This window comes from Leptinotarsa decemlineata, unplaced genomic scaffold (genome assembly GCF_025532065.1).
Source record: "Leptinotarsa decemlineata unplaced genomic scaffold, Ldec_3_MD MMD2_tig00000010_RagTag_RagTag, whole genome shotgun sequence".
NCBI classification, from domain to species: Eukaryota; Metazoa; Arthropoda; class Insecta; order Coleoptera; family Chrysomelidae; genus Leptinotarsa; species Leptinotarsa decemlineata.
Genome location: NW_027412538.1, coordinates 13498731 through 13526540, shown reverse-complemented (window position 1 = coordinate 13526540; position 27810 = coordinate 13498731). Strand labels below are relative to the sequence as shown.

The window sequence follows — 27810 nt, the reverse complement described above, 5'->3', positions numbered from 1 at the left end:
AGCGTGAGGGTTTTCATCAGCCCATATGTGGTAGTTATGAAAATTATTAATCTTGTCCCGAGAAAAACTACATTCGTCTGTGAAATTTATCATTTCCAGCATCCAATTGCAACATTCAAGACGGTTCGGAAAGTCTCGCGGTAACAGTGCCTGCACTCGTACATCATTTGCAACCTTGATAATCTGGAACATCGAAGAAGGGTTGGGGATTTGTCTCTCTACTATGGATACTTTCACGGGAGGTGTTCAAGTGACTTGGCACATTTGATTCCACCAAGAGCGGTACATATCAAAAATACGCGACGGACTGTGGCTGCTTATCTTTTCGAGGTTCAACTCAGTACACTTCGAACTTCACTGTTTAAGAACTCTTCTATTTGAAGAACAGCATTCATGTGAAATGAACTTCCTGAGAAAGTTTTCCAAATCGATTTCACCTCCAGCGATTCAAATCCAATCTGAATCGCACAGGCACAGCTCTTAGAGCACCTCAAGGATTTTCCTGTAGTGCTTGTGTTTTGCTCTTGACGAAAATGCTAGAAATATAACGTTGGAAAATAAAACACAGAAATGATATATCAATGTTTATTTTCAAACCACGAACTACAATGACGATAATAAACTACAACTAAGAGTTATAGAAGAATATTTGAATATTGCATTTGATATTACTTTATTTGCGATTGTCTCTCAACAATTTCACATAATACGTATTTTTTCCTTGGAGGGTTATGAGAAGGTATTTTGATTTCAATGTTTTTCTCCAAGAAGAAGCTGGGCGGCTACAACAGAAAATGATGAGAATTTGAGAAATTGACCCCGATCAGGACGGCTATAGATATGCACTAACTCCGTTAGTGAGTGAGTCCAATGTTTCTGTCGAAGTTTCAATAAGAAAATACTTTATTGGGTTCACAGCCTTTATACTGCAACTTAACTTTTGAATTTTGCTCACAATGTCGAGACTTGAAGAACTTTGGCCTATAATTTGGCCACGCAATAGTTAACAAGTTAGGACACAGCATATTTGATTTTGTCGTACAAAGTAGCTAACAGAAAATTCCATAAAATACCAACTGGATCAAAATGCATGGAATTTTTCCTCGCACATTTCCGAATTGATTTTCATGGCAGACAGGAAATGGGGAATTGCATTTCGATCCAGTTGTATCTCGATATCTTGAAACTATCAGAAAAACTAACTTTCTAAGCCTAGAAAATTTTTCAGCATTCATATCCATCCAACTTTTAACCTATTTACTACCTTTGCTTACTTATACATTCTATACTACAGTCACTGTCTTCGTTGTCTTCTTCTATAATATCTGCCAACCGTCTGTCTTCTATCACCAGCACTACATCTTTTCTAAAAAAGTTTTGTTCTAAATACGACTGGCGTGTACTAAAATTCGACCTCATTGTTCTCATGCTGTCGAGTAGGATAAATGCCAACAATGAAATCCCTACAGCATTTGTTCAAGGTTAAAAACGTGTTTGGATTATGTTTAGAGGTGTGCAGCATGAGAACACTGTTTCTGGCTATTTTAAGAAGGATGAAAGTACGAAAAATTCAAGTTTCTGGATTATATAAGTGCAACATGTCTAATTTGTCTGTAATCAACAAATAAATTGATTGTGAGCTACCATAAGAGATTTAAACAGTGCATTTCTTTAATGCCCCCCTTTTATGTTTTGAAAGGGTCAATTCAAAAAAAATTGAGATTTGGGATAATGAAATTAATGCATGAACTGGACGCCATCTGGGGCGTAATTATAAAATTATAATTTTCAATTGTCAATAAAAAAATAGAATATAACAATTTTTTTTTTGCAACGGTAATTTTTTGCCTATTAAGGATAACTTCACGAAAGGAAAAAAATGCCAGGGTTTTAGTTTAATAATTATAGGGATTTTTATATTAACTTTCAATTAAGAAGAAGTTATTAATTAACAAATTTATAATTAACGTTAAAATTGGATAAACATTTTTTCACTGCGGATTATTGTTCATTGATGTATCCCAACATTACATGAATTTTTTCATTCTTTGATATTTACATTTAATATGTTTAAATAATTTTTTTTGTTTTTATGTCAGAGTGACGAAAGGCGCGCCGAAGCCAGACTACCCGCTTTTGGCTCTATTTTCAGGGCTCTGTAAAAATTATAAATAATCGAGATACAGTTTCGGGAGTCGGGACTTTTTTTACGCAAATTCATTGATCTTTTCAAATCTTTTTTCAAATTTCCAAAATTTTTAAAATTTTCCGAGATATTAAGAAAAAACTGAAGCCCAATTTTTTTTCACCTAATTTATAACAAAAATACGAATCGAATGACACCTTGGTCGTAATTTTTGGACAGGGCTGAAAAAAAAGTACATGTGAACTAGACTATAAACAAAAAATAACTTAACAAACCTTAACGGGTTGTTGCAATTGCCATATGGCAGATAAAAAAGCAATTTTTCTAGAAATATCGATATTAATGTGCCTGTCTTCAGGAAATTATTAAATGTTCTGCCATTTTGTAGTAGGTGAAGATATTGACTTAATATTCTAGGATTGTGAAGTATTCGTCAGTAGCTTCTGAATGATGTGTCACAAGACCCCCTCTCCATTAAATTTTTTTTCCAGATGGCGCCCAGTCGCCATCTTGTCGCCAAGTTTCATCTGTCAATTTTACTTCACACATGAGATCCGATGCCGTCCAATGCATCCCAAAAAAAAACTGTTTGGTTAGTTGCAAGAATAAGAAACTGGAAGGAAGGAAACTTGGTGAGGTTAGAAATCAAATCGAAGCCGAGGTATACAAACGTAAATGCAAGAAAGTCCAGCAAATGCAAGTCACTTTCACTTGACGAACTACATTATCAATCTAAATACTTTCATCCTTCATAAAAATAGCCTCGATACATTAATTTGTGTATCAACTACTCTAATAACCATCTTACCCATTGCTCATGCAAACCAGGGTTCTAAATCATCTGAATGGTGTCGACTGCATGCATATAATCTTTCAATGAAACATTATTATTTGAATAAATACATGAAACTGTGAGACACGATACTTCAATTGGAGAAATCAAGTTATATGAGTATGAGAGATAATTTGAGCAAGAACTGTCGGATTATTTTTCAGTAGTTAAAGTAACATTCGATTTTTTGGTTCACAGTGATTCAGGGCACATTCATCCACCTTCACTGCTATCAAAACTACGTTCCAATGTTGAATTATTTGATTCTACTGAAAAACACTGTGGAATATCTTCAAAAAAAGGTAACAATTTTGGAATTACTCACATTAAATTGCTTAATTTGAGCTGATATTGGCTCCCACATTGTGCCCAAGAAAATGTTGAAGTTTAGGATGCATAGAAATAGTATGTTGTTTCGAAAGTTTCTCAATTTTAATGTCATGTGTTTTTGTAGATCTATACATTAGTAGATTAACAATGCATGTTCTGGCTCACTTCAAGGCCGTGCGTCGTTGGTAGTGAGTGGAAGAGAGAAACGAATGACGTAATCGATGCAGAGAAGGATGGAATGAGTATCGGAGAGATTCAAAGAGCTGTCAATTTTTCCCAAACTTTGATTTCCCGCCTATTTTCAGCTCATTACTATAAGATGTCGTTGAACGATGTGCAAAAGGCGAAAACCCACCAAAAAAAGGTATTAGTTTTTGGGTAACATTTTTTTGACTTTGTACTTCTCCTTTTTCATCAAAAAATTGTGGAGGACTTACAAACGAATGGAGAAAGCAATCACTTTCGAAATAAACTCTTCAAAAAGACCTTCAGGTCATCCATCAAAGTTACTTTCAGATAAAAACTGCAAGAAAAAACCTTCCCTTTTTCTTTCTTCCTTCCTTTGGAAATTCTTTGTTTTTTTGCATGGAGATGTAGAAGTGGAAAGCCAGAAAGGTTTTCACCAATAATGATGAGGCTTTGGACTCACCTTTTTCTTAAAAAGACCCACTTATGACCATGGTTGGTCATCTGCCGTCTTGATGAGAATACTTCAAGGTAAAATTTATACCAGAATATTTAATTGAATTTATTAACTGCAGGTAGAGTTTCTGGTGCGATTAATTTCTTTAGCTTGTGATTTCGAGTGTCCTGTTTTAATTGTCGACAAAGACTGATAATTTCACTTCGTCTACTTTTCTACCAGATTTAATACCATTGACTATAGGCAGCTGTTACAAATACATATGTGTTCTCCAGTTTCATGTATTTATGGAACTAAAAACGAATGAAGTATTTCAATTTCTCTCACCGTCGTAGTGGCGAAGGTGGAATTGGGTTTCGAACAGTTTCCAAGAGTTCCATCACATGCGGAGGAGCCGTATTTTGAATAGTGGTGGCGCCCCTCAACTCTCTCAACTCTACTCCTCGGAACAGTTCACATCTGTAACCAGAGCAAATTACTATCAATTTTATACTTGTGGTACACTCGTCTCAAACACATGTTAACACTTTCCGTTGTTTAGTGTGTTTAGTGCTTATCAGATTTGCTTTGATGATTGGAAAAACGCTGAAATAGATATTTCGTCTTCAATTCGATCAAGAAGTTGATGTCCACGTTTCACTTGATTTACACCTCAACGTTTACTCCTTACCTGGCTAACTCCTCCAATGTGGGAGTCCTGGACGTTTGGAAAATGAACTCCAGGGTTTCTGCTACCTTGGGTGCTCTCTCAAGCTCAAGTTGTAGATGAGCTGGAGTTGGTGGACCGGGCAACTCATATCCCGCTGTCATTTCGAAGAGCAGGTAGCCGAAAGATATAGTTTCTGGAGCATAAGGGATTTTTGGCTGCAGACTCAGCAGGTGATTTTCTAGTCCTGCTAATCTTGCAACGCCATTTTGAATTATTACATTACCTGTCAAAACAAAATAATAACAATAAATGACGTGAATGTTCATGTGGAGATGAAAATTTCCTCCTCAAAACCAAAATAGTAAAATGCCCATTGAAATATGACCCCCAGGCAAAGCATAAATGTATTGATAATACCACACATAACTTCAAGAACAGCTTGTATTGTGGAACGGTCTTTTCGATAACCAAACTGCTTCAATGAAAAATATTTTTTAAAAAATTGAACACAATTTTCTAGTACCTCTAAGCATCTCTCATTCCACCCATGAGCCGTGGAATAGATTGCTATTGTCTAACGTATCTTTAACGATTCCAAGAATTTCTGTAAAAATCTAAGGGTGCCATATCAGGTGATCTAGCGGGCCAATCTAAGAGACCACGTCTGCCTATCCACCGGTTTGGATGAGTAGCCATCCAATCATTTTTAAACCAGCCTATCGTACAGAAGAAGTATCTCATACTGCTAAAATGTACTATCAGTTGAAAACACATTCGAGTTTGTCAATTATCCAAACTGGTGAACGGGCAAACGTGCTGTTTCAGAGTGGCTCGCTGTGTCACCCGATATGACATTCCTTATGTTTTTGAGGGGAAACGTGACATCTGAATTGCATGAGATACAACCAGAGTGTGTCTCAGAAATCGTTCTGAAAGTGGTATTCCAAATGTATATGGAAGAATCGCAGTGAAAAAAGTTTCGAAACCAACTTACCTGCGTGTAGGTGATAAAAGGGTGGAAAATACCGGTTTCTCAAGAAAAGTAATCCTTCCAAAATCTGGCGACCTAGGCACTGAACCTGCCAAAAAATAAATGGATTAGAATGAATTATTGTGTTGTTTTGAAAGTTTTGCATGTTTTTATAAGTCTATTTCAAACTGTAATGATTCAGTTAATACTCATTCAATTTGTTTGAAATGTGCGTCATTCGAACACAAGACGACTGATTCCGTTAGCATGAAAACTGTTTGCTCGAGATTCGATGGAGTCGACGAAGGCCGTTTCTGTCTGATTCTGGTTGGCGAAGGTTCTACCGGCGAGAAAGTTTTCGGAGTGCTTGGAGAGTATGTGGAAGATCTTCGACGCAATTTTCGATACATTTTGGCGACTTCCTCAGAAGAGGACTCCTGTGAATGCCCGGTTGCAGACAGTTATAGTAAATCACACGAGCAGTTGACTACCATATAGTTACAATGGTCTTTTTTGGTGGATTTTCGCCTTTGGGAAGTACCTGGGTGGTTGATCGGTGTCCAACCACTGTTCTAAATGTCTCCTGTTATCGCAGAGGATCCGATTAAAAAAAGGATCGTTCAGCATAACACCACGTTCAAATTTGCAGATCTCAAAGTACTTTTTGATGAGGCTTTGAAAAGAGTTACAGCGAAGAAATGGGAGAAGTGTGTTCGGCATGTGATATCGGAAGTCGAGACAAAGATGTGAAAGCTTAATACCATAATAGAGGCACAAATCGAGCCAGTGATAATTCAGATTGGTGAGGATGACACTACTGATGAAGAGACAAATTCATCCAGTTGAATAATTTTGATTAATATTCCTTTTGATTTTACATAAAATAAAAATTATCAATGAAGAAATAATTACGTCTCTTTTCATATAATGCTTGAGTGCGCTGTGAAAAATCCAATGGAAATATTTTTATATTACACATATTATCTGCGTTTTTCCCGCTAAACTGCAAAACTTGTGCATTTCACTCGTTATTATAAAAAAGTTTTCCTAAGTATGATATAGCATTTGCGATCAACAAGATGTTGGTTCTGAATACGACCCTGGCCAATTCTTGGGATTTTCAATATGACGTGCGTAGGGCATGTCAATGTTTACATCCACTCTATCTTGGATTTGAATTTGCTTCAGATGCTCTGGTTCATATATTTTTCGGGCCCGTTCGGTCTCGGCACAATCATGTCGTTGGATTTGCAAAGGCCCGATTGGAGATGCCAACATCACTTGCAACCTTGATAGTCTGGAACATCGAAGAAAGGTTGGAGATTTGTCTCTCTTTCATAGATACTTTCACGGGAAGTGCTCAAGTGACTTGGCACTAATTTTCCGGCTAATTCCACGCTGAACAATGAATCACATTCGAGTAGGTCACCTACAGTTCAGTTTCGAGGTATTGCCTCTCATCAGTTCAGGACAGTCCCGAACCAAATAGCAGTGTGCCTGGAACTCGTCTGACTCCAAAGCGGCTCCACTTTATGTAGTCTGAGAGATTTTGATCTATACCTCATTTATGTTGAGTGAAAATTTCAACAAAAAGAAGTATTTCTATAACTATAAAAAATCCATAGAACCATTTTCTCACCGTTCTAATTGACAACCCTTCTCCCCTGCCAACGTATTTCTTATCAAATTCTTTGTGCCACACCGAGCTGTAGATGAGATCCTTGAGACTTCCAGCGGGATTGCACGGACTGATAATGGCTGCTCCACCCTCCCAGAATTCAATATCGAGCACAGGGTGAATGTACGGGTGCTGCAGCCCCCTGAACAACTCTAGTAGGGTGTCTTTTGTAGATTGGGACGGATTTATGAGACAGCTGGATGGTAATGTTACTAAAGTTAACAGTCTTTCTGCTCCTAATATGTTGTCCTGGACGATGAACCTGAAAACAAGAGAGTAATTCAATCACTCCTACAAAAAAGTGGGGTATAATGTCTGATATATAAAATTCTTTATTCACCATGAAAGTACAATTAAAACAAACAAAAAGAGGAAAAAGATCAGTTATTCCCGCCGGTCGTCTACCGGTGTCACTTCTCATTCAGTAAACAGCACGGAGTAAAGATGAGAACGAAGCCAGTTTCCACTCTCCCTCACACAATAAACCTTCTCCACATCCCGACATAGTTTTCAGCCACAATTATTGTTTATACATCGAGCGTAGATACAGTTTGCGATGCCACCGAAGCAGTGGATTATCGAACAGAGTTTTTGAACTCATTGGATTTGCCAGGAATGTCACTGTTTAATTTACAACCGAAGTTTGGATAGCTCCGTAATTTGAATCCACCACGGCTGAGCAACGGCACGCAATTATTCATAAAAAAATTAATAATAAACGTTGTCGAAGCTAGCACTGTAAATGACAAGTTCCGAGGTGAAAATATGTCAATACCACTACAGTGACTATTAAAAATTCCCAAGGACAAACGATGTTCGTTTGTGGCTTGGATTTGAGCACACCAGGTTTTTCACACGTGGCTGTTTGTGTTAGCTAAATATGGACTCAAAAATATTGTACACACTGTAGCATTAGAGAATTGATATTATTTATAAGTGTTATTATAAGTTATTGATAGAAATAATGCAGGTGTCAATTGCTTGATCCATTCGATGGTAGATGGCGCTGTACATAACCTACTGATATTTCTTGATCTATTCACGGGCAGATGACGCTGTACGTACCTCCTTGATAGGTTGTTCAAAAGAAAATCAAAATAAAAGCTGGATTTTAAGAATTATAAGTGTTAGCGAAATTTTGTACTACAGATGAAATATTTGAATTTTTAAATAGATACATTTCAAAATCTAATTCGATTATTTGAAAGCAAACCAGAATATGTATTTCAACAATGGAAACGTTATCGTAAATTGTAAACCTTAAAATTTCAGTTACTTAAATATTTCAAAAATTCGAAAAATTAGAATTAAGGTGCTTGTCATACATATCAAATAAAAAGATTGATTTGAAAAATAAAATTATTCACTGAAAAAAATATTCCAAGTACATTGCACATTGGAACAGCTTCGAATATTATTTGAGAAAAATGAAAATTCCCCTTATTTTTTGAACAGACAGCGTATATCATAACAACCACAAGTACTTTGTGACTGCAACCACGCCTTCAGTTGAATTTAGTAATAAAGTTAATTAAATAGCGTGATGATGAATGATAAATATATTATGATGCTATTAAGGTTTAGAGGACATGAATATCGTTGTAAGTAATTGCAGTATTACTCAAAAAGGACTGGTCATACCGACATAGGTCAATACTGATTTGTGACGGAGTTTTTCTATTTACTCGAGATCATTAGTCAAGTTAAAGTCTATCCATTCCCAATTGGAACGGCAATAAAAATAAGAGTACAGTCATAAACATTTCTTGCCTGAGGCCCCTAGTCGCCCAGATAGTTAGTAAACGTGCTATCAAATGTAGTTGAGGAATAAAGGCTCGGCTAGCTGGATTGGCTGAATACTAATATTTTTTGTCCGTTTCACAATATTTCTTTATCAGTGCCGTGTGTTCGTGGGGTTAGGTGAGGTAGTGAGTGGTTTTGCAAACCGATTTTTGAAAACTTTTTCTGGAGATCAATTACCCTGACACCAAACTGCCGGGAATGAAAGTGGTTTCGTAACTAACGCTTTGCTTCTGTCGGCCAAAAATATAAAAGATTCGTCTGCTGATTACCACGAAGATATGACCGCGGCTTTATTCGAAACCTGGTTCAGTGAGCAGCTTCTCCCAAATATTCCTCCAAACTCGGTTATTGTTATGGATAACGCTTCGTATTATTCTCGGTTATTGACTACAATACCAAACAATAACATAAAAAAGCAGATATTGTTGATTTCATGCGAAATCATGACATGGAAATACCCGAAAAGATTCCAACGAAAAAGTTATTACTGGCGACCATAAAACAACGCAATTTCAAAAAAGAGTATATTATTGGTTCGATGTGTGAAACACGTGGTCATTTTTTCTTACGTTTGCCTCCATACTATTGTGTGTTCAATCCAATTGAAATGGTTTGGGCCACAATGAAAGAAAGCTTGCGGAAATGTAATCAGTCACCGACTTTGAATGCTGTAGTGCTTGACAACATAAGGCGAGTGGTGAATGAATTAGGTAATAGTGATGTATGGAAGAACTGTGTGGCCCACGTTATAAAAGAAAAGAACAAATATTATGTGCAAAGTTCCATAAATCCGGTCGTTATTCAACCCGATGATGATTCCACTTCATCCGAATATAGCGAAGAAGAATTTTGATTTTTCTAGCAATTTTGTTGGCCTCTATTATTTTGTAAATATATGTTTGACGAGAATTCGGTGTGATTATTTGTGTTTTCATTGTATTTTAGAGTTTTCGACTCGGAAATCAACTACCTTGAATTTCGAAGTTTTTCATAATTACCCATGGTGGAAAAATTCAGTTGAGATAACTTTTTCATGGGGTAATCAATTGCTATGATTGTAAAAATAAGTAACTGAAAAACTACCACTGAAAAATAATATGCTGACGCCTATGTCGAGGGGGGAATTCCTTATCTGTGCTGTTCCAATTGGTATTGGAAATACTATATATATTTATACCTGATTTCCCCGAAAAATACTATATTTTGTGAATCGCAGTTGAATATATGCTTCTTCAGTTGTTTCAGATGATTTTTCAAAGAAGTATATGCGTCTTAACGACAACTTGATCTTCCTGTAATACAAACGGACGTAATTTTGGAAATTTCAAGAGGCATATAAATTTTCCATACGAAGTAGTCCGATTTCATGACCAAAACTTCATCTTAACCACGCAAATGAAAATAGCGAGACGAAGAATATTGACAACAATCTCAACGTTTCGGAGGCCAAAATCTGTCTTCGTCTTCAGAATTGGACAAAAAATTCAAAGATATCTGCAGTTATTCCTTTCTTCATTATTTACTTCACAACTTCTTTGATATCTGTCTGAATTTGATAACCTAATAGATGATAAATGGTTATAAACATTCTAATAGTTTCAACTCACCAATATTTGTCGGCTCGAGAACCAATATCATCAAGCTGCGTTTTTAGTTCATATCTTTCATTGTTTTCCAAATATTGCTTGCAAGTCATGAAAGCACCATTGCGGATCTGTTTCTCTCCTTTGAATTTTTCACTTCCGCTGTCGGTTTTCAGGGCACTGTATTCGTGCTTTTGTACGCCCGATTGTCTGAAAATAAAGAAGAAGCATTTCGTAAGCGGAGAGGGAACAAACAAAATATTCATTGTGATTTCAGTTCGTCTATTCTATCTCAAAATGTTGTCAACTCAATAATTTCATTTAAAAAATATATCAATAAGCAACCGTTACTATAATGTATGTGTAATAAATCTGAAAAACCTTGCTTGTGAACCAAAAGCTGAAGATTGCCTAAATGTAGAATCAGTTTTCAAATTTCGGATATATTTAATATTTCCCGAGATATTTGCATAAAACCAAACCCCTCTTCTTTTTTTATTAAATTGTTTATAACTTTTGCAATTTTTTCGAGCCCCTCTTGAAATTTTTCAAAAAGTTGCTAGAGGTCATTCCCTTGTACAGACGTTCCAAAAAAAGGATCTCGTAACCCAGACTATAACTGGTCTAACATCTAATTAAATTGATGATTGTGCACGTGAACGAAAAGTTACACGAATACATTCAATATTGAAGCGAAAATTATTAGGGAGACAGACATATCGATTTGTGTGAGACTAGAATTAGAGATCGCAAACTAAAATTAGAAAACCTTCCTCAGTTATATACATTTTTGAGAGGAATCCACCATGATTGAAAATATCGTCTCTCTCCCCCACGTATCATTTTGAACAAATCAATAGTTGGGACGTGCCAGTATAGTTTTATTTGTTATCCAGCTGAATTTAGAGTTCGATGGAATGGGTGGGTGATTTGTCTTTCCGCCTGGCTGCGACCCCAATCTCCTCGATATTCATTATCGATGATATGAGTAGGATGGAATGGAAATTGTATCAAGGGTGTAACTGAATAAGTGTGAAACATTTAAGGATGTGATACCTCATCGACAAAAATGATCTTTCATATAAAGAAACTTCATTGGACCTTCCCTTGTTAAGATACAACCCCTTACAGGGGGTACATAAAATCTGTATAACAATTTTTTTCACAAGCACTGAAAAAATTACAATATTGAAGTTAACCTGACGTTTTGTACTACCAAAAAGACACTCAGCCAGAAATTTATTTGGTTCACCCCATGGTTGTAAGGGGTGGAAAACGCAACCCCTAAAATGTATTTCCAATGTTACATTTTGTCTTATTATTTGTTTACCATTTAAAAATTTATTTCCGATAGCCTGTTTCATTCTAAACAAAAAATGTCTCTCGAGTTTTTTGCCCAAAATAAACCAGTCCGCAGCAAAAAATTATTTTAGGAACAACTACAGAGATACATTTCTTTATATGAAATATCCTATCTTTTTTTCGATGAGGAATCACCTCCTTAAATGTTTTACACTTATTTAGTTACACCCTGTAGATTTAATTCAAATTTTTTGCTCGGAACAACATGAAAACAACGAATTCAGGGCATGGAGACTTTCTAAGAGAATTTTTGATCGGTACGTCTCAAATATTGCGTGCTCAGGATTCGATGAAATCGACGAGGGTCGTTTTTGTCTGGTTCTGATTGGCCATGATTTTACCGGCGAGGAAGTTATCGAAGTGCTTGGAAAGATGGTAGTCAGTTGGCGAAAGGTCTGGGGAGTATGGTGGGTGAGGTAGTACTGCAACGCTCAATTCATCTGTTGACTAGTACCGATTTCCTCACTATAGTACTGTGGTGTGAAGGTTTGACCCGGTTGCAGAAAGTTATAGTGACCACCGTACAGTCACCTTAGTCTTTTTTTATGGAGTTTCGCCTTTGAGAAGTACCTGTACCTGTACCACTGTCCTATACGTCTCCTGTTGTCGTAGAGTATCCACTTTTCATCACATCCCATCCAAAAAAGGATGTTTCGGTTGCGCAAAAGCAAAGGACAGACTTTAGAACATGATGACTATTGTGATCGTTCAAATCGTTGGACATCTAACTGACCTTGCCGATTGGCAAACAGCAGCGTAGTGTAGATGAGCCCTAAGACAGAAGCCATCCTAATCCTGTTGTAACACCGGAAATTTTAGACCTACCCACAATGGGGAATGTTCCACCTGACGAACATCAAGTAGTTTACATGAAAGAGTTCTAAAACAACGCATTTTAAACTTATCATTTCATCCTTCTTCTTTAAAAAATTAATTAAATACAATTATTACTATTATTCAAAAAAAAAAATTAAATACATAAAAAAGAGGAATGAAATAATGCATTCAACATTTAACATCGGTAAAATTAAGAGGCCATTGAAAGTACGCATTGCTGAGCACAAGAAACACACACAGCGAGGAGAAACCAGCAAATCCGGAATAGCAGAGCATGTTTGGACTCATCAACATAATATCAAGTGTGCTCAAGCTAAACCATCCACAAAGAGGAACACTGGTTTAGGAGAAAATTCAAAGAAGCCGCGTATATTTTGTCCAACAACGCATTTAGTCAAGCTAGCGTAGAGATACGCTAGCTTGACGCAAGCGAAAAACGACCAATTCCCGCCAAACGGTCATCTCCCGCTAAAAACCAATGAAGCGGAAAAATTGAAGAGGGGATAGGTGACTAAACTTGGTTTGAAGTCTTTAAATTTTTATTTTTCATTTTTGTGAATAATATTTTTCAATTTTGTTTTTCAGCTTTCATTAATATTTCAAATTTTATTTGTTTGGTTGTCGCTTGTATGTTATTTCTTTGTAATTTTACTTTTTCGTTTAATAAAATTGTTATTTTCGGTTGATCTTATTAATTTTTTCAATTGTTTTTTCAGGGTTTTCAAATCAATTTATATTATATCAGACAATGGAAGTCCGTACTGATGAAATAGAACGCATACATGTTAGAAAGTTGTTATTTTAAACAGTAGAATTTTTAACAATTCTTGGGTTTGTAGTTATTTTCATAATTCACTTTTAGTATCTTTATTTCATTATGTTGACAGTTTCCTATACAAATTTATATTGTCTTTATGGAAATAATGTATTCTTATTATCATTTTTTGATCAAACCTAAGTTTCCGCAGGTCAGGCCCTATCCCCCGAAGCCTCGATACATTCGTGGGGTGATCATTGAGCCCGAGAATCATGTGCCCCGAGCAAGCGCAGTGTGCCAAGAATGATAGCCTTCTGAGTCCAATAATCAGAACAACCATCTTGACAGAGTGATCTGGATAGAGTCTGCGGAGTTTGAAGAGAAAATCTTGATATTTTATCCGTTTTTCCTCATCTTTTCGGACGATATTAGGGCGATTATTATTATTATTATTGATAATAATGGAAAACCAGTTGTGCTACTGTATGGGATGAGTGGCGGGGGATCACTGTCTCCCTCTTATGGGTGTTTGACAGTCCCCCGGTGCAGACCACACGGCACTCACCCAGTAAAGTTATCGGTCAACCACCCAATCCCGCGCCTGCGGGTAACAGGCGTTGGACGGTTTCAAGCTAGATGTGTGGGAGAGGTGTCTCGCAAGAGCCCTCGGCGGTTACTCATCCAACGCTGGAAAGGTAACTTTCCTAACATGAGTGTCCCTCGGGGTAACGTAAGGGTATGCGGTGCAGACCACACGGCGTACACCCAAAAGTTGTTGATGAACCGCCCTATCCCGCACCTATACGGGTAATGGGCGCGACATCTTCGACATATGATGTGTGACAGAGGATGCTCGAAAGAGTCCTCGACGGTTACTCATCAAACGTTGGAAAGGGAACTTTCCTAACATGAGTTCTAGGGGGGAGGTGAGTGCCCGCTCGCGGCTGGAGGCTAGGGAGCCTCATCTCCAACTGGCGTTGGCCTCTTAGGGGCAGCGGCTCCACTAGCGGGTAAAGGGATACAGGGTTGCGATAATCCATTCATGGGTGCATTGCAGCCCCATACCGAGGCACTGGACGGCTTATGCAGTTCCGTGATCCTCGCCTGCTTCTGTACGGATCCGAGCGTTCGAGGTGTCGGGGCTCGCGGTCCTTCCGGGCTCTAGTATCCGAGTCTAGTCTTGGAGGGCACCAAGGCAGACGCTTGAGGTGTCGGACCCCGGTTGGACGGAGCTACTAGTATCCGAGCTTAGGACCCCGACCGGCCACTTCCGGGACCATATTCCCAATTGATTTGGCATGGTTGGCGGGGGCAGGTGTGCGACGCGAGCACTCTCTGGCGAAAGAAGAGCTTAGTTAACTTGTACGAACGTTCGGTCGAACGCTGCCGATGGTCCTGTCTCTTGGTTAGCCACACTAAGTAGATGTAAGCAGGCAACTCCGGGTTCGGTGAGGGGGAGGAAGCCCTGCGAAATCCTGTTGGTGTGGGGTGAGGGGCGGTACCCGCAAGGATTTCCCGAAAATCCACCCCTCCACACCCGATCGCATACAACGCCAGGGTGCGTCTGGGGGGCCTAACCGGCCCCCCAGGCCCCCCGGTGCGGTCGTCACTATGACTCTCTTAATGCCAACACTCGTTGGCAATATCAAATCTAATATACATGTGATAAAATTGTAATGTTATATGTGCAACGACGAACAATTTGTTGTGCCTTCGGATATAACATTTGGATATTTAAGAACATTTACTGTTATCGTGAATCAATTTGATATCACCTCACCGGTCCATTAAAATGTAGGCTTTATCTCAAATCAACTAATGGAAATGGAAGTAAAAATGTTGTGTGGGAAGGTCCGTTTTTGTGCGCTTTATATTGATTTGTTTTTTCATGTATGGGTATTTTACTCTAGTGAATAATAACACTTCTTCTCCATAGCAAATACTGTATGTATTGATTGGGGTCAACTACGGAATCGTGCAGAAAAATACTCTTTACCAGAACAATAACTTTCCATTTATTGATTTCGCTTCTGTAGGTTAGATAAGTATGGTAATTTCAATAATTGCAACAGAGACTACAGACACTACAGAGAAAGTTATTATTTGGTGTGCGCAGCAAAAACTACTGATGATACATGAAAAAATGTGGTTACTAACAAAAAAATTACGCAAGACAATAATCCCTTTTTTAAAAGCTTTTATTCAACATGACTTGTACGTATGTTAACAAATCTTGCAAGTTTAATTTGACCCACTTCCCGGTATCCGATCGACCTGAAATTTTGCATGCTGGTCCAGAACCGATGACACTGCATGTTAATCATAAACATGACCTGATGCTGCTGCCAGGATCGGCTCCGTACGAGAGATCACCTCAGCGGTAAATAGCAGTGACACGAAATTTTCTATACGTATTCGTTTATGATAGGCAGTTGGTAGGCCCACCATGAAATAGATGCCACATCCAGGGTTGGCTTCAATAACAAAAAACATATTTTCAGAAAAAAAATTAAATCAAGCTTTTACTTTTAAATACCTAGTTCCCGACTCTAAAAAGAAGACAATAAATGGTGTAGTAGGTTGGTATCTTTTTAGGGCACTTGAATAAAAGCTTGTTTTAAAAGTTTTTTCATCATTCAATCATTCGATCCAAACATTGGTATAATCGTATTATAATATCAATCCTCATCCATCTGAACAGTGGTTGATTTTGTACCTAACAGATAAATTACTCTTCAAATTATTCGAATCTGATATTTCGTTCAAAAGTTATGACCGATATGTAACGCTGTAGACATCAACTATGTTTCACGATGAAATTGAAACTCTAAATTGTACCCGTGCGGGACCATAGATAACCGTTAGCATTAGGCAAGTTGAAATACTCAAAGTTGCATAGCTTTCATCAACAGAGTTTGAGTCGCAGTAGAACTATGCTGGAATCGATCGAGTAGATCACTTACAGATCTCGAGGTATTACCTCGCATCAGTGCAGGGCATATACGACCCAAACAGCAGTTAGCCTGGACTCAATTAATTTCAACGCGGCTCGATCGCATGTATGAAACTTTCGTTTGAGAGAAAGATTGATAACTAGTATTTTCTTTGAAATGATTTTCAAAATTGAATAGTCAAAAAGCTCAACCTACATAATGAAAGAAGAATAATTGCAAAATAATACCGCCGATATCCGAAGAAAAGCTTCACGAGCGAGTCAGCTCTCTGAGGCGTCGACTTTCCATCATCGCTCTTGTTTTCTGAGCTCTGACTCCTGTTCCGAAAAGCTGCTCTTCTATTGGCGGCCGTCAGAGTCGCAGCAGGAAACTCGGCAGCGCTGTGAGTCCTTCGAGTGACCCTTTTTTTCCTCTTGGAGCTCCTTCCCGTTCTCGCTTGGTAAAATCTCTCGTGACCTATCACTTCCAATTCCTTATCTTGGTCATCTTTTTTGTTTAGAGACTGGTAGAGGTTGAACATGACCAAAGATTTTAGGATGAACGTTTTGGCAACCGGGCCTATAATAACATTAATAGTCGAAAAACCTGGAGGACTGAATTGATACAGTATATTCGTGGAAAATATGTCTCTGAGCCATACAACGTAATAGCAGCGAAACATACAGTGTGACCCATTTTTAATGGAAACACCCCCCTAAAATTTGAAGTTGTGAATCGATTTTAATATTTTTTTTTAAATGTCAAGTACTAAAAGGTCTACCTTGGGACGGAATTTGAAATGTTTATTGAAGTTTCAGGGCATACTATGATATTTTTTCTTAGTCGAAAATCGGGATTTTTTATTAGCGATTTTTTTATTGAAAAAATCACTACGCCACTGGATTCAGAGTGCTTCTAAAAAGGTGTGACAAAATTTCATGAAAAAATATTCATTATTAACAAAGTTATGACAACTCAAAAATTCGAAAACTAACACAGCTAACAGTCACAATATATCATTTTTTTATGTGGTTTCAACAATAAATTGCCGCCAGATGAAAAAAAACAAATAGCGTAAATATTTTTAATGAAAATAACGGAATTACATTCACACAATTCAACTAACAATGAAGCAAAAAATTTTAATAAACGTAACTAATAACTAATTATTGAAATGTTTCGATTCAATACAACAATTAATTCTAACTTATATTCTTGTAGCCTCTACTAATCCACCACGTATTTCGATACATGTGTCGTAGCGCTTACGAATGTTTCTGATTACGTTCCTTAGTTCTTGAGGGCTAATATCTGCACATACCTGTCGAATTCTTGCACTAAGTTCATTTCTATCTCTTGAGCGGTTTTTGTAAACCTTTTGTGTGAGAAGTCCTCAGAGAAAAAAGTCCAAAACTGTGAGGTCTGGAGATCTGGGTGGCCCCTCTATAAACGGACTACCACGGCCTATCCATCGGTTTGGAAAATGTTCGTTAAGCCATTGCCTCACAGCTCTGGCATAATGAACTGAACACCCATCTAACTGGACAATTAAATTTGATCGTTCATTGATTGACAGTTCGTGAATAGCATCCCAAAACTCTGTGTTTAACAATTCTAGAAACCTCTGCGCATTAATGTTTTCCTCAAAAAAAAAGACCAATAATTTGTTCGTTCGATATCCCACACCAGACGTTGATTTTTTGGGAATACTGGTTTTTACAATGTATTACCCAGTTAGGATTATCTGCTGCCCAATAGCGACAATTCTGTGATGACACTACTCCATTTGTAGTGAAAGTGGCTTCGTCGGTATATAAAATATTTTTTAAGAAATTTCTATTGTTTAAATATTCCCCTTGCGCCCATAAACAATATTCCAGGCGTCTTGCTTCGTCGCCTTCTTGAAGTGTATGTAAACATTTTGTCTTGAAAGGTTTAATATTCTTCGCCTTGAGACATCTCCGAATAGTTTCTCGTGGAATATTCAAATCTAAAGTGGCATTCCTTATACTGGCATTAGGATTATTTCCGAAATAATCCAAAATGATTTGATCATTCCTGTCATTCCTGTTTCGTTTCTGTGCAGGATTACTTTTTAACATCATTTTTGATACTGCACCAGTTTCATTGAATATTTTATTTACCGTACCGCAGCTAATACGAGGACGATCTGGATGTCTCTCATTAAATACTCTACAAACCTCTCTAGCACTTCTAACGTCATCTCCCGAAAGGCGTACAATTTCAATTTTCTCTCTTACGCTCAATCTTGCAGCCGTGACACAAAATAATTCGAAGAACTGTAAGGTGAATTCTGTTATTATCATTAAAAACATTTACGCCATTTGTTTTTTTTTCATCTGGCGGCACTTTAATGTTGAAACCAAAAAAAATAATTTTCATGGCTATATCTGTTGATATAGGGTGTTTTTTGTGACTGTTAGCTGTGCGAGTTTTCGAATTTTTGAGTTGTCATAACTTTGTTAACAATTAATATTTTTACATGAAATTTCGATCACACCTGTTTAGAGGCACTCTGAATCCAGTGGCGTAGTGATTTTTTCAATAAAAAAATCGCTAATAAAAAATCCCGATTCTCGACTAAAAAAAATGTCGTAGTATGGCTCTGAAACTTAAATAAACATTTCTAATTTTATCCCAAGGTAGACCTTTTAGTACTTGACATTAAAAAAAAAATATTGGAATCGGTTTACAACTTCAAATTTTAAGGGGGTGTTTCCATTAAAAATGGGTAACACTGTATGTATATAGGATGAAGAAAATACTTTTTTCTGACTTTTCACATGAAGTCCAGTTGAAACCCGAAACCTTCTTGAAAAATTCAACGTTTTCCTGATAAAAAAATCTCTACTGTATCGTAATAGACATTATGAATAATTCTTACCGAAACGACGCACTACTACTAACAATGACCAACTCGTCAATACTGTTCTTTTGAGAGTTTGTACGGATTTAATCCTATTATATAAATGGCTACGGTTGTACGTGTTCGCGGAATGTTTTGCGTTCCATTATTTTCGTGGTCCTTCTCTAATTGAACAAAGCTCATACTCCAAAATAGATAATTCGAGTTATTGAGTTTGCTAGTGAACATAATTCGTAAAGGCGATCTCAAAATTGGATTTCATTAACTCCCACTGAAAGATTTGATAAAAACGACAACAATCTCAGGTTTCGCGAATTCAATATTGTGTTACCCAAAACGCTTCGGTATCTTCCCTCTTCTTCCAAATCTTGTTATTACTTGTGATGAAGCCGTCGCATCTTGGTGTCGTCTATCAAATTTATTTTCTCCCTCTTCATCTTCTCCTTGCTGTGTTACATTTTCATTGTAAATGCTATTGTTTTCTCCCTCTTGATTTTCTGGTATCTCGTTAATATCCACTTCTCTAGACTTTTCTAATTGGTTCGCCGTGTCTGTCTCAATTTCTAATGGAAACAATCGCTACAGAGGACGAATTAACGGGTGATTTTTTAAGAGCTTGAGAAATTTTAAAAAAAAAAAAAACGCATAAAATTTGCAAAATCTTATCGGTTCTTTATTTGAAACGTTAGATTGGTCCATGACATTTACTTTTTGAAGATAATTCCATTTAAATGTTGACCGCGGCTGCGTCTTAGGTGGTCCATTCGGAAAGTCCAATTTTGGTCAACTTTTTCGAGCATTTCGGCCGGAATAGCCCGAATTTCTTCGGAAATGTTGTCTTCCAAAGCTGGAATAGTTGCTGGCTTATTTCTGTAGACTTTAGACTTGACGTAGCCCCACAAAAAATAGTCTAAAGGCGTCAAATCGCATGATCTTGGTGGCCAACTTACCGGTCCATTTCTTGAGATGAATTGTTCTCCGAAGTTTTCCCTCGTTCTGTTTTAACTCGTGCTTCTCTTTCTTGTGAAATATCCAATATCCTCAATTTTTTAAATGAAGTTACCCTTTTTTGACCAGTATGGACTAATTCTGCCAGATATTCCTTCCTAAATCGACTCGAAGTTTTATCAGATACTTGTATCTTTTCAGTAGATGACATCTGTCAACCTTATTTAACTCGGGAGTATCGGTGCGTGAGTTTGAACTAATAAACATCAAAGGCGTTAATGGAATCAGATCCTCTTCGCTACTTGAGATATATGTGAGAGGTCGAGCATTGAATATTTGCTTCACAGTCATACAAAACAGTCATGAGTTCTTCATAATTTAACGATGATTTTCCTAAATTATGACGCAATACTTCCTTTATAATTCTGACTATTCGCTCCCACTTTCACGGAAAGTGTTCAAGTGACTGCTCATCGTTTTGAGGTTCAACTTAGTACACCTCGAACTTCAGTGTTCAAGAACTCTTCCATTTGGAGAATTGTATTCGTGTGGAATGAACTTCCTAAAAACGTTTTTCCAAATGAATTTAATCTCCAGCAATTCAAATCCAACGTGAATCGCTACTTTCGCACAGACACCGCTCTTAGAGCGCCTTGAGGATATTCCTGTAGTGTTTGTGCTTTGTCCTTGAAAAAAAACGACACAGTAGTATGAATATTAGAAAATATAAAAAAAGAAAGCTGTATCGATGAGTTTTGATATCTATTGTTGTAAATCATGCCTTAGAGAGACTAACGCCGGCCGCCACTGGTAGCCATGAACCAATCGTGACGTAGCTAAGAGCGTGCGAATGTCGATGTTCGCTGCCGCTCTAGATGTAGCGAGAACAATGCTACAGACTTCGATGGAATTTCAGCGAAATTCCTACTGTATTTGATTACGGTATATAAACGCTAACCACGAGCGTATCGACACAGTCAAGTGGAAGTTACAGTGCGGTGCGCGAAGCGATCTGGTAAGGCGATAGACATTCGAATAATAGTTGAAGTGTTTATTGTATTCAAAGTAAATTAAAGTTGAGTTTGATTATTGTTCAGTATAGTTAATTATTGCTCAACCCACGGGGAAAAACGTAATACTATTTTCATTTAGTATAGGTCAGTTATATCCACTGTTACTATCACGAGTGGCTGGCTTCTTCAGAGGTTTATTCATCTTGATGATTCACCAAGTCATCTTGATGATGATTTCATGATAATTTCCTACGACGTAGTTTAACTTTAACAGCAGAAGTGCTACATTCTTCGTCGAAATTAATTGCCTTCCATAAAAAATGTCGATTTAGGGTCGATAAAAATGTGTCATTGTCTCCAAAAAGGTTCAATGCTGATTTATACAGTCAACTCACCTGCACTTTCTTATCCAGAAAACTGCCAACGCGAATATTCCCAGTCCAATCATCACTAAAGACGTCGCCACCTGTAACCAGATTATTGAAAACTGTTAATTAGATTATCGAAAAGTGGAGCGTGATTTGATTAACATGCACAATTTGACATCGGCATCATACTCTAACCGCAATCTAGCGTTATCGAAATTCGTAATTTAATTAGGAGGATTAAGATAAATGTACAATCCAGAGTTGGATCAACAGCATAATGCATCTCAATTTTTATCACTAGAACTGTTCCCCTCCTACATGAATACATATTTATTCATTTACGTATTATCTTGTGAATAATTCAACAAGAAGGATTGCGTTACCCAGATTTACTTATCTCATTTCAAATAAACAATATTATTCTCATTGTATCATTATCATCGATTTCTGTGCTACTACCGACCCGCCTCATTTCTGCAAGGATACAATACAAAATTTAAAAGCAAGGCATACAAATTCAACAAATTCAAACTAACGAAGTTTTTAGTTTTCTTAATACTCACAAAATTGCCTACAACTCATGCCCTTATTCGCCGTTTTCTCTGTAAAGCGAAGCTTGCGCAAGCCTGCTTAAAACTCAAGACAAGCTTAAATGTTTGCGGTATGCACCACAGAACAATAAAAGTAGCTTAGCCAAGCGGCAAAATAACTTGGCAACGCTGTATCTTTTCGGGGATAATTACTGTTTACGCGTCAAATTACGATAATGGGGGTTTCAATGGTATACTTCCACCTTGTTGTAATAAAGTATCAGAATCAGACAAAAGAACATACAACGGAGAATTAATTTTTGCAATTCAATCGTGGCCCCCTGTATTGCAAAATAAGATCTAACTGATCAAGTATGGAGGGAGAAATGTTCTACTGAGGACTATCTGCTTCTCAGCCGATGGCCAGTTCTGCTGAACAATAATAATACTATAAAAATACAATAAAATACTATAATAATACTATATAATATATAATACTATATAAAATTTATATCTTATGTGATTATATTAACGAAAAAGTAGAAACAATTGAATGTTTCTTTACAAATCGTTTTCGAATTATAAAGCATGTTCTATGAGCTCCAGCATATACAGCGTTGTCAGCTTGCTCAGTCTGAATCTTCTACAAAAGTATCATCCATCTTCTCGAAATAGTTGGGCCTTCTAAAAATTGTTCGTGAATATTCAAAATCAATGATGTGTGAGATGCCGTTATCGTCTTTCAGCATGATTTCATCTTCTAGTTCCAACATTCTGCAACAACTGATTTTAATTTCACAAGTCCGTTTACTAAAACGGATTGACGGAAAAACAGATTTTAAACAGATTACAGCAAAACGACATTTACATTGTCTGTATCTGTGGCGATTGAGATACCAGCCAGTTCTGTTTGAACCACGCTCGTATTTTTTCCCATTCCCCACTTAATTCTTAGGTTAAGTGATCTGGAGTACACATCCTGAGACTTCTTTGGTTTTTGAACCTTCTGTATATATACGTATTGCATTTGTAGCATCTCACTATGTGTTCTGTTTTATTTGTATTTTGTAGAACACTTACATTATTTGCAAAACTAAAGAATAATAAGTGAGATTCTACATATAAAGCTACCGACTTTGGCCGCTTACATTTAAGCGAAATTAAAGGCGTTTGTGAATACGGTGCATACAAAACTGAAGCTTACCTCTTAAGCTTCACTTACTGGTGTACGGCGATTACGGACATTAGTCCATGTGAACTACAGAATGTATCTAATAGGTTGTTGCAAGAGTTTTGTCCGTTTTAATGTTATTATGTAGGAGTGACTTTCAAAGAAAGGGCTATTATAGTTTTCACTTTATTTCATTACAAACTAACTGAACAAGCCAACGAAAGACTCGCAAAAATGATCGCCACAACGGCAACGTGACAAGTGAAGCGAGCACGCCCTCTTCTTTTGTTCCATTCAATGGCCTCAGCAACTAAGGCTATCCGGCCAGTTCGTAACGAATGTTGTTGTTCAGCCAATGCTTTCTGACAATTGACAAGGCGAGCTCATAAAACAGGTGTGTTACAAATACACTGAATTTTAGAAGGTTATAAATTAAATCTTGTGTGGTTAAATTTCTGATCAAGAAGTATTAGGAGTACCCCTAATAATAGCTTCTGTAGATTTCTACATTTGCATTATAGATTTTGAGTTGGATATCAGACTTAAACTCAGTTGGTTCATTTCATTAGTTCGGACTGAAAGAATCTGTAAAAAATTAAAAAAGATTAACTGGAAAAATAACAATTATATTAAGTGAAAAAACTGAAAATCAAACGAAATAAAATACAAGCAACAACCAAAAAATAAAAAAATTGAACTATCAACACAAGATGAAAATTGAAAAAATTATTAACTTGAAATGAAAATTAAAAGATTTCAAACCAAGTTTCTTCACGACGTTTTGATTGTTAGTATCCACAATCGTCTTCGGGTGATAACTGGACTTATTCCTCCGAGATCTAACTTATTATAGGCCATTCGAGTGCTTTCACCTTTCCCCTCTTCCCTCTCTCCGCTTTATCGGCTTTGCGGAAGCTGGCCGTTTGGCGGGAGTTGGTCGTGTTCCGCTGGCTTAAATGTTTCCATATGTTGCGTATCTCTACGCTAGCTTGGCTAAATGTGTTGTTGGACAACATATATACGGCTTCTTCGAATTTCCTCCTAAACCAGTGTTCTTCCTTGTGGATGATTTCAGCTTGAGCCCACTTGATGTTATGTTGATGAGTCCAACCGTGCTCTGCTATTCCTGACTAGCTGGTTTCTCCTCGCTGTGTGTGTTTTTTATGCTTGCAGGTGATATGCAAGTGGCACTTGAAGGAGTAATTTTGTGTATGAACAGAAAGTTTTCAAAACGTTTTAGTGGAGACTTTTTACTTGATTTCCAGCTTTTTCCAGTCCTTTTTCTACTGTTTGCACCGATCTCTCAGCCATATGTCATTACTTCCGCAACCAAAGAGATCCTGTTTTTGAATTGGATCTTCATATGTGATGAAAAGTGGATATTTTACGATAACAGGCGTCGTCCAGGATAATGATTGGACATCGATGATGAAATTTTTGAAACAACTGAATAAATCACCTGCGCAGAACCCAAGGGTATATCTGGATGAAAAGAGGACTTCTGGTTAATGCAGCTTTCTAATAGTGTAGGTTATTATTAGACTGAAAGTGGGCTATTCCAACAGTTCGATTTGAATAATTCATAGAGGAATTTTTATGTGCATAATCAACCTTGGTAGAAAATCATTTAGTTGAATACGATGATATCATCTTTCTATTCTATTCGTGTCGTGCATTAATGGTTACACATACCGGGTGATACCGACATTATCTCATAAAGTTATTGTCAATAAAACACCTCCCTGCCTCTATAACAAAATAACTTATAAAAAAAGGTTTATTGTCTAACAGGAGTAATCCCAATTACAAGACAAATATAATTAAGTTTACATCTATGACCAAGTATGAGTACAATGGAATATAACGAATAGCATAAAAAATCAGCAGAGTAATAGAGTAGAATATTATACAGTGATACATTCATATAAAAATAAAAAATAATAACATCGGTTTTTTATTATTTTCGTGAAAACTGTAACTCACCCAAAAATTTTGTAATGAACTTTGTTTTAGATAATAGTATTATCTAAAAATTTTTCCCATAACTTTTTGTTCCATCTTTTATAATAAACGCTTAATAATCAAAAAGATATAAGTAATAAATTGTTTATAGGTGTAACAACTTTTTTACATATACATGATACGGTTTTTATTTTTTATTAAGAAAATGAGAAATTCAGATAGAATAATTTAACTTAAACTTTGTTCCATAAATGATGAAACTGATAAATCTACAATTTAATATATTATAATACTACATTAGAGCAAAAAGAAATTACTTTATTCACTGAATATATCTGAAATAATTGTTTTTACATGAATGTAGAAAAATAAATTTAAAGGACTAATATATTACTTTATTTAATTTTCGATTTTTGTTCTATTATCAGAATTGTTTAAATTTTTTCTTTTAAGTGACCTACTTTCGTCGGCCTTTGAGTTATTATATTTCATTTTGATAATTGTTCTCAGTTTACAAAATTCAAAAATAATATTCAAAGGAATATCTTCCCTTTTTAAAATTTTTTTTTAAAGAGTTTTTACAACTCCTGTCCCTTTTCTAAATCCATTTGAATGATGTTTTTCGAAAAGCTTGTTCCACTTTTTAATTTTTTCTAACCAATTATCTGTGGGTTCAATAAAACCTCCCAATAAAAGTTGCTAGACCCAAGAAGGTATATTATAATTATGATCTGCTTTTATTTTATAAGTATAATCGACCAAACCATTTTTATGCTTTTCAGCAAAGTATCCAGCAATATATTCTAAAGATTCCTCTGTTATTTCTGAAATATTTGTATTTGAAATTAAGGGAATGTTAGTAGAAATATCAGAACTACTGGATGAAAATGAGCTACTGCAATTTGATTCTATCGTCTGCTCTAAAATCGTGTCAGCGTTAATTTTAATTTCCACCTTTTTCATGACTTTTGGAGTAACATATTCTTCTATTGTCGGTTCTTCAGTATTTAGTGCAGCCTGGATGATGGTAGAATTTTTTCCCAGAATGATCATTCTGATTTAATAAATTGCTTCCAATGGACTAGAATGCTCATTTGTACCACAGCTTCTAATTTGAGAAAATCCATTTTTGAGAATGAATTTATCCCCTCTTTTGCAGCGACGAATCCATTCTTTTTGCAAAGTTGTAGAAACCATATCCTTAGCAATAGGAAAAGAGAGAAATATTAATCAGTAACACAACTTTTCTTTTAAGTCAACTGATTGCTTTTACAAGTTGTCACTGCACAAATACGACCAGGCATTTTCACTAAAAATTACATGGTTAGATAATCATTGCTATTACTTACAAAAATGTGAATATTTCCAATTTTTACCCTAATTTGATTTAAAAATGTTCAAAAAACAAAAAAGTTCCACAATGGCAAAAAACAAACCTCAAAACGGAATAACAGAGTGTTATATGGCGTCTACTCGTTACATCAGTTTAAAAAATGTTTAAAAGCACAAAAATATACGACTTTCACAATAACAAACTCAATGTTTCAGAAACCTAATTGGTATAGTTAAATAAAAATTCAATCAAAGTAAACAAAAACAACATAATACTGTCCGGAAATAATCCTCAAAAAATGTTAAAATAACACACAGTCTTATGGCAGCTACTAAAAGTGTCACCAGTATTACGTCACATCTGCTCGGTGCTTGTTTAACGTGGCGATATGTAAGTAAGCAATCCTGTATGTCTATAATCATTGACCCGGTATAACCTTGCGAACTTTTTGTGATTCATGATGAGTACTATAAGCAGGTAGTTCAGTAAATAACGTTATGTATCATGAATAGTTTTCGTAACGTACGAAAATAATCACTTTTACAGACATATTTTTAATACCCTGCATTATAAATATACAAAACATCAAATCTTGTCTCTGTATATATCCGTTAGGAAGAGAAAAATCCATTCCTTATTTATAATTACTATTCTTTCGAATCTGCCTACACAATTCAAATTGTATACTCACTTTTTCATTATATCCACTTTGAATCATTATTATTATATTGAGTACAAACTGACATGTTTGATACCGTACAGTTGTCTATGAATTTCTTTCTTTCTTTGGAGTTCAAACAAACCATCAGTCACTTACCCACGGATAAGAATGCGGGACATCCGGTTTCTTCACATCCACCTTCATCTTGATACATTTTTTATTGCTATGTAGAATCAGGAAAGCAAACCTCTAATCACGTAGGCGTATCTACATCTCGACGATCAACGAAAAACAAACTGCGGTAATTTCGTTTTCCGCGTTTGACGGATAACGCGAAAACTCGAGAGGAAATGTCATAAAAGGCTACTAGCACGCTATTTTTCTACACACGCCACTCTGTCGTCTGCGAAACGG

The 27810-nt window shown here is 36.4% G+C and overlaps 1 protein-coding gene across 8 annotated transcripts; it reads right to left on the bottom strand.

Annotated features, from left to right (window-relative positions):
- Nucleotides 1–571: 571 nt before the first annotated feature.
- On the bottom strand, nucleotides 572–27810 carry Slob (Slowpoke binding protein). Of its 8 annotated transcripts, none has more exons than XM_074171512.1 (8): nucleotides 27553–27810; nucleotides 21767–21837; nucleotides 10659–10844; nucleotides 7210–7510; nucleotides 5595–5679; nucleotides 4622–4883; nucleotides 4279–4410; nucleotides 572–782 (listed from the first exon to the last, which is right to left on the bottom strand). In XM_074171512.1, exons 1-8 carry the CDS (start codon nucleotides 27598–27600, stop codon nucleotides 674–676), a joined length of 1194 nt encoding a protein of 397 aa, XP_074027613.1. In that variant the 5' UTR covers nucleotides 27601–27810; the 3' UTR covers nucleotides 572–673. The 8 variants fall into 8 exon arrangements, with proteins under 8 accessions (XP_074027613.1, XP_074027614.1, XP_074027615.1 ...); XM_074171513.1 differs by lacking the exon at nucleotides 27553–27810 and adding an exon at nucleotides 27427–27468; XM_074171514.1 differs by lacking the exon at nucleotides 27553–27810 and adding an exon at nucleotides 22303–22327.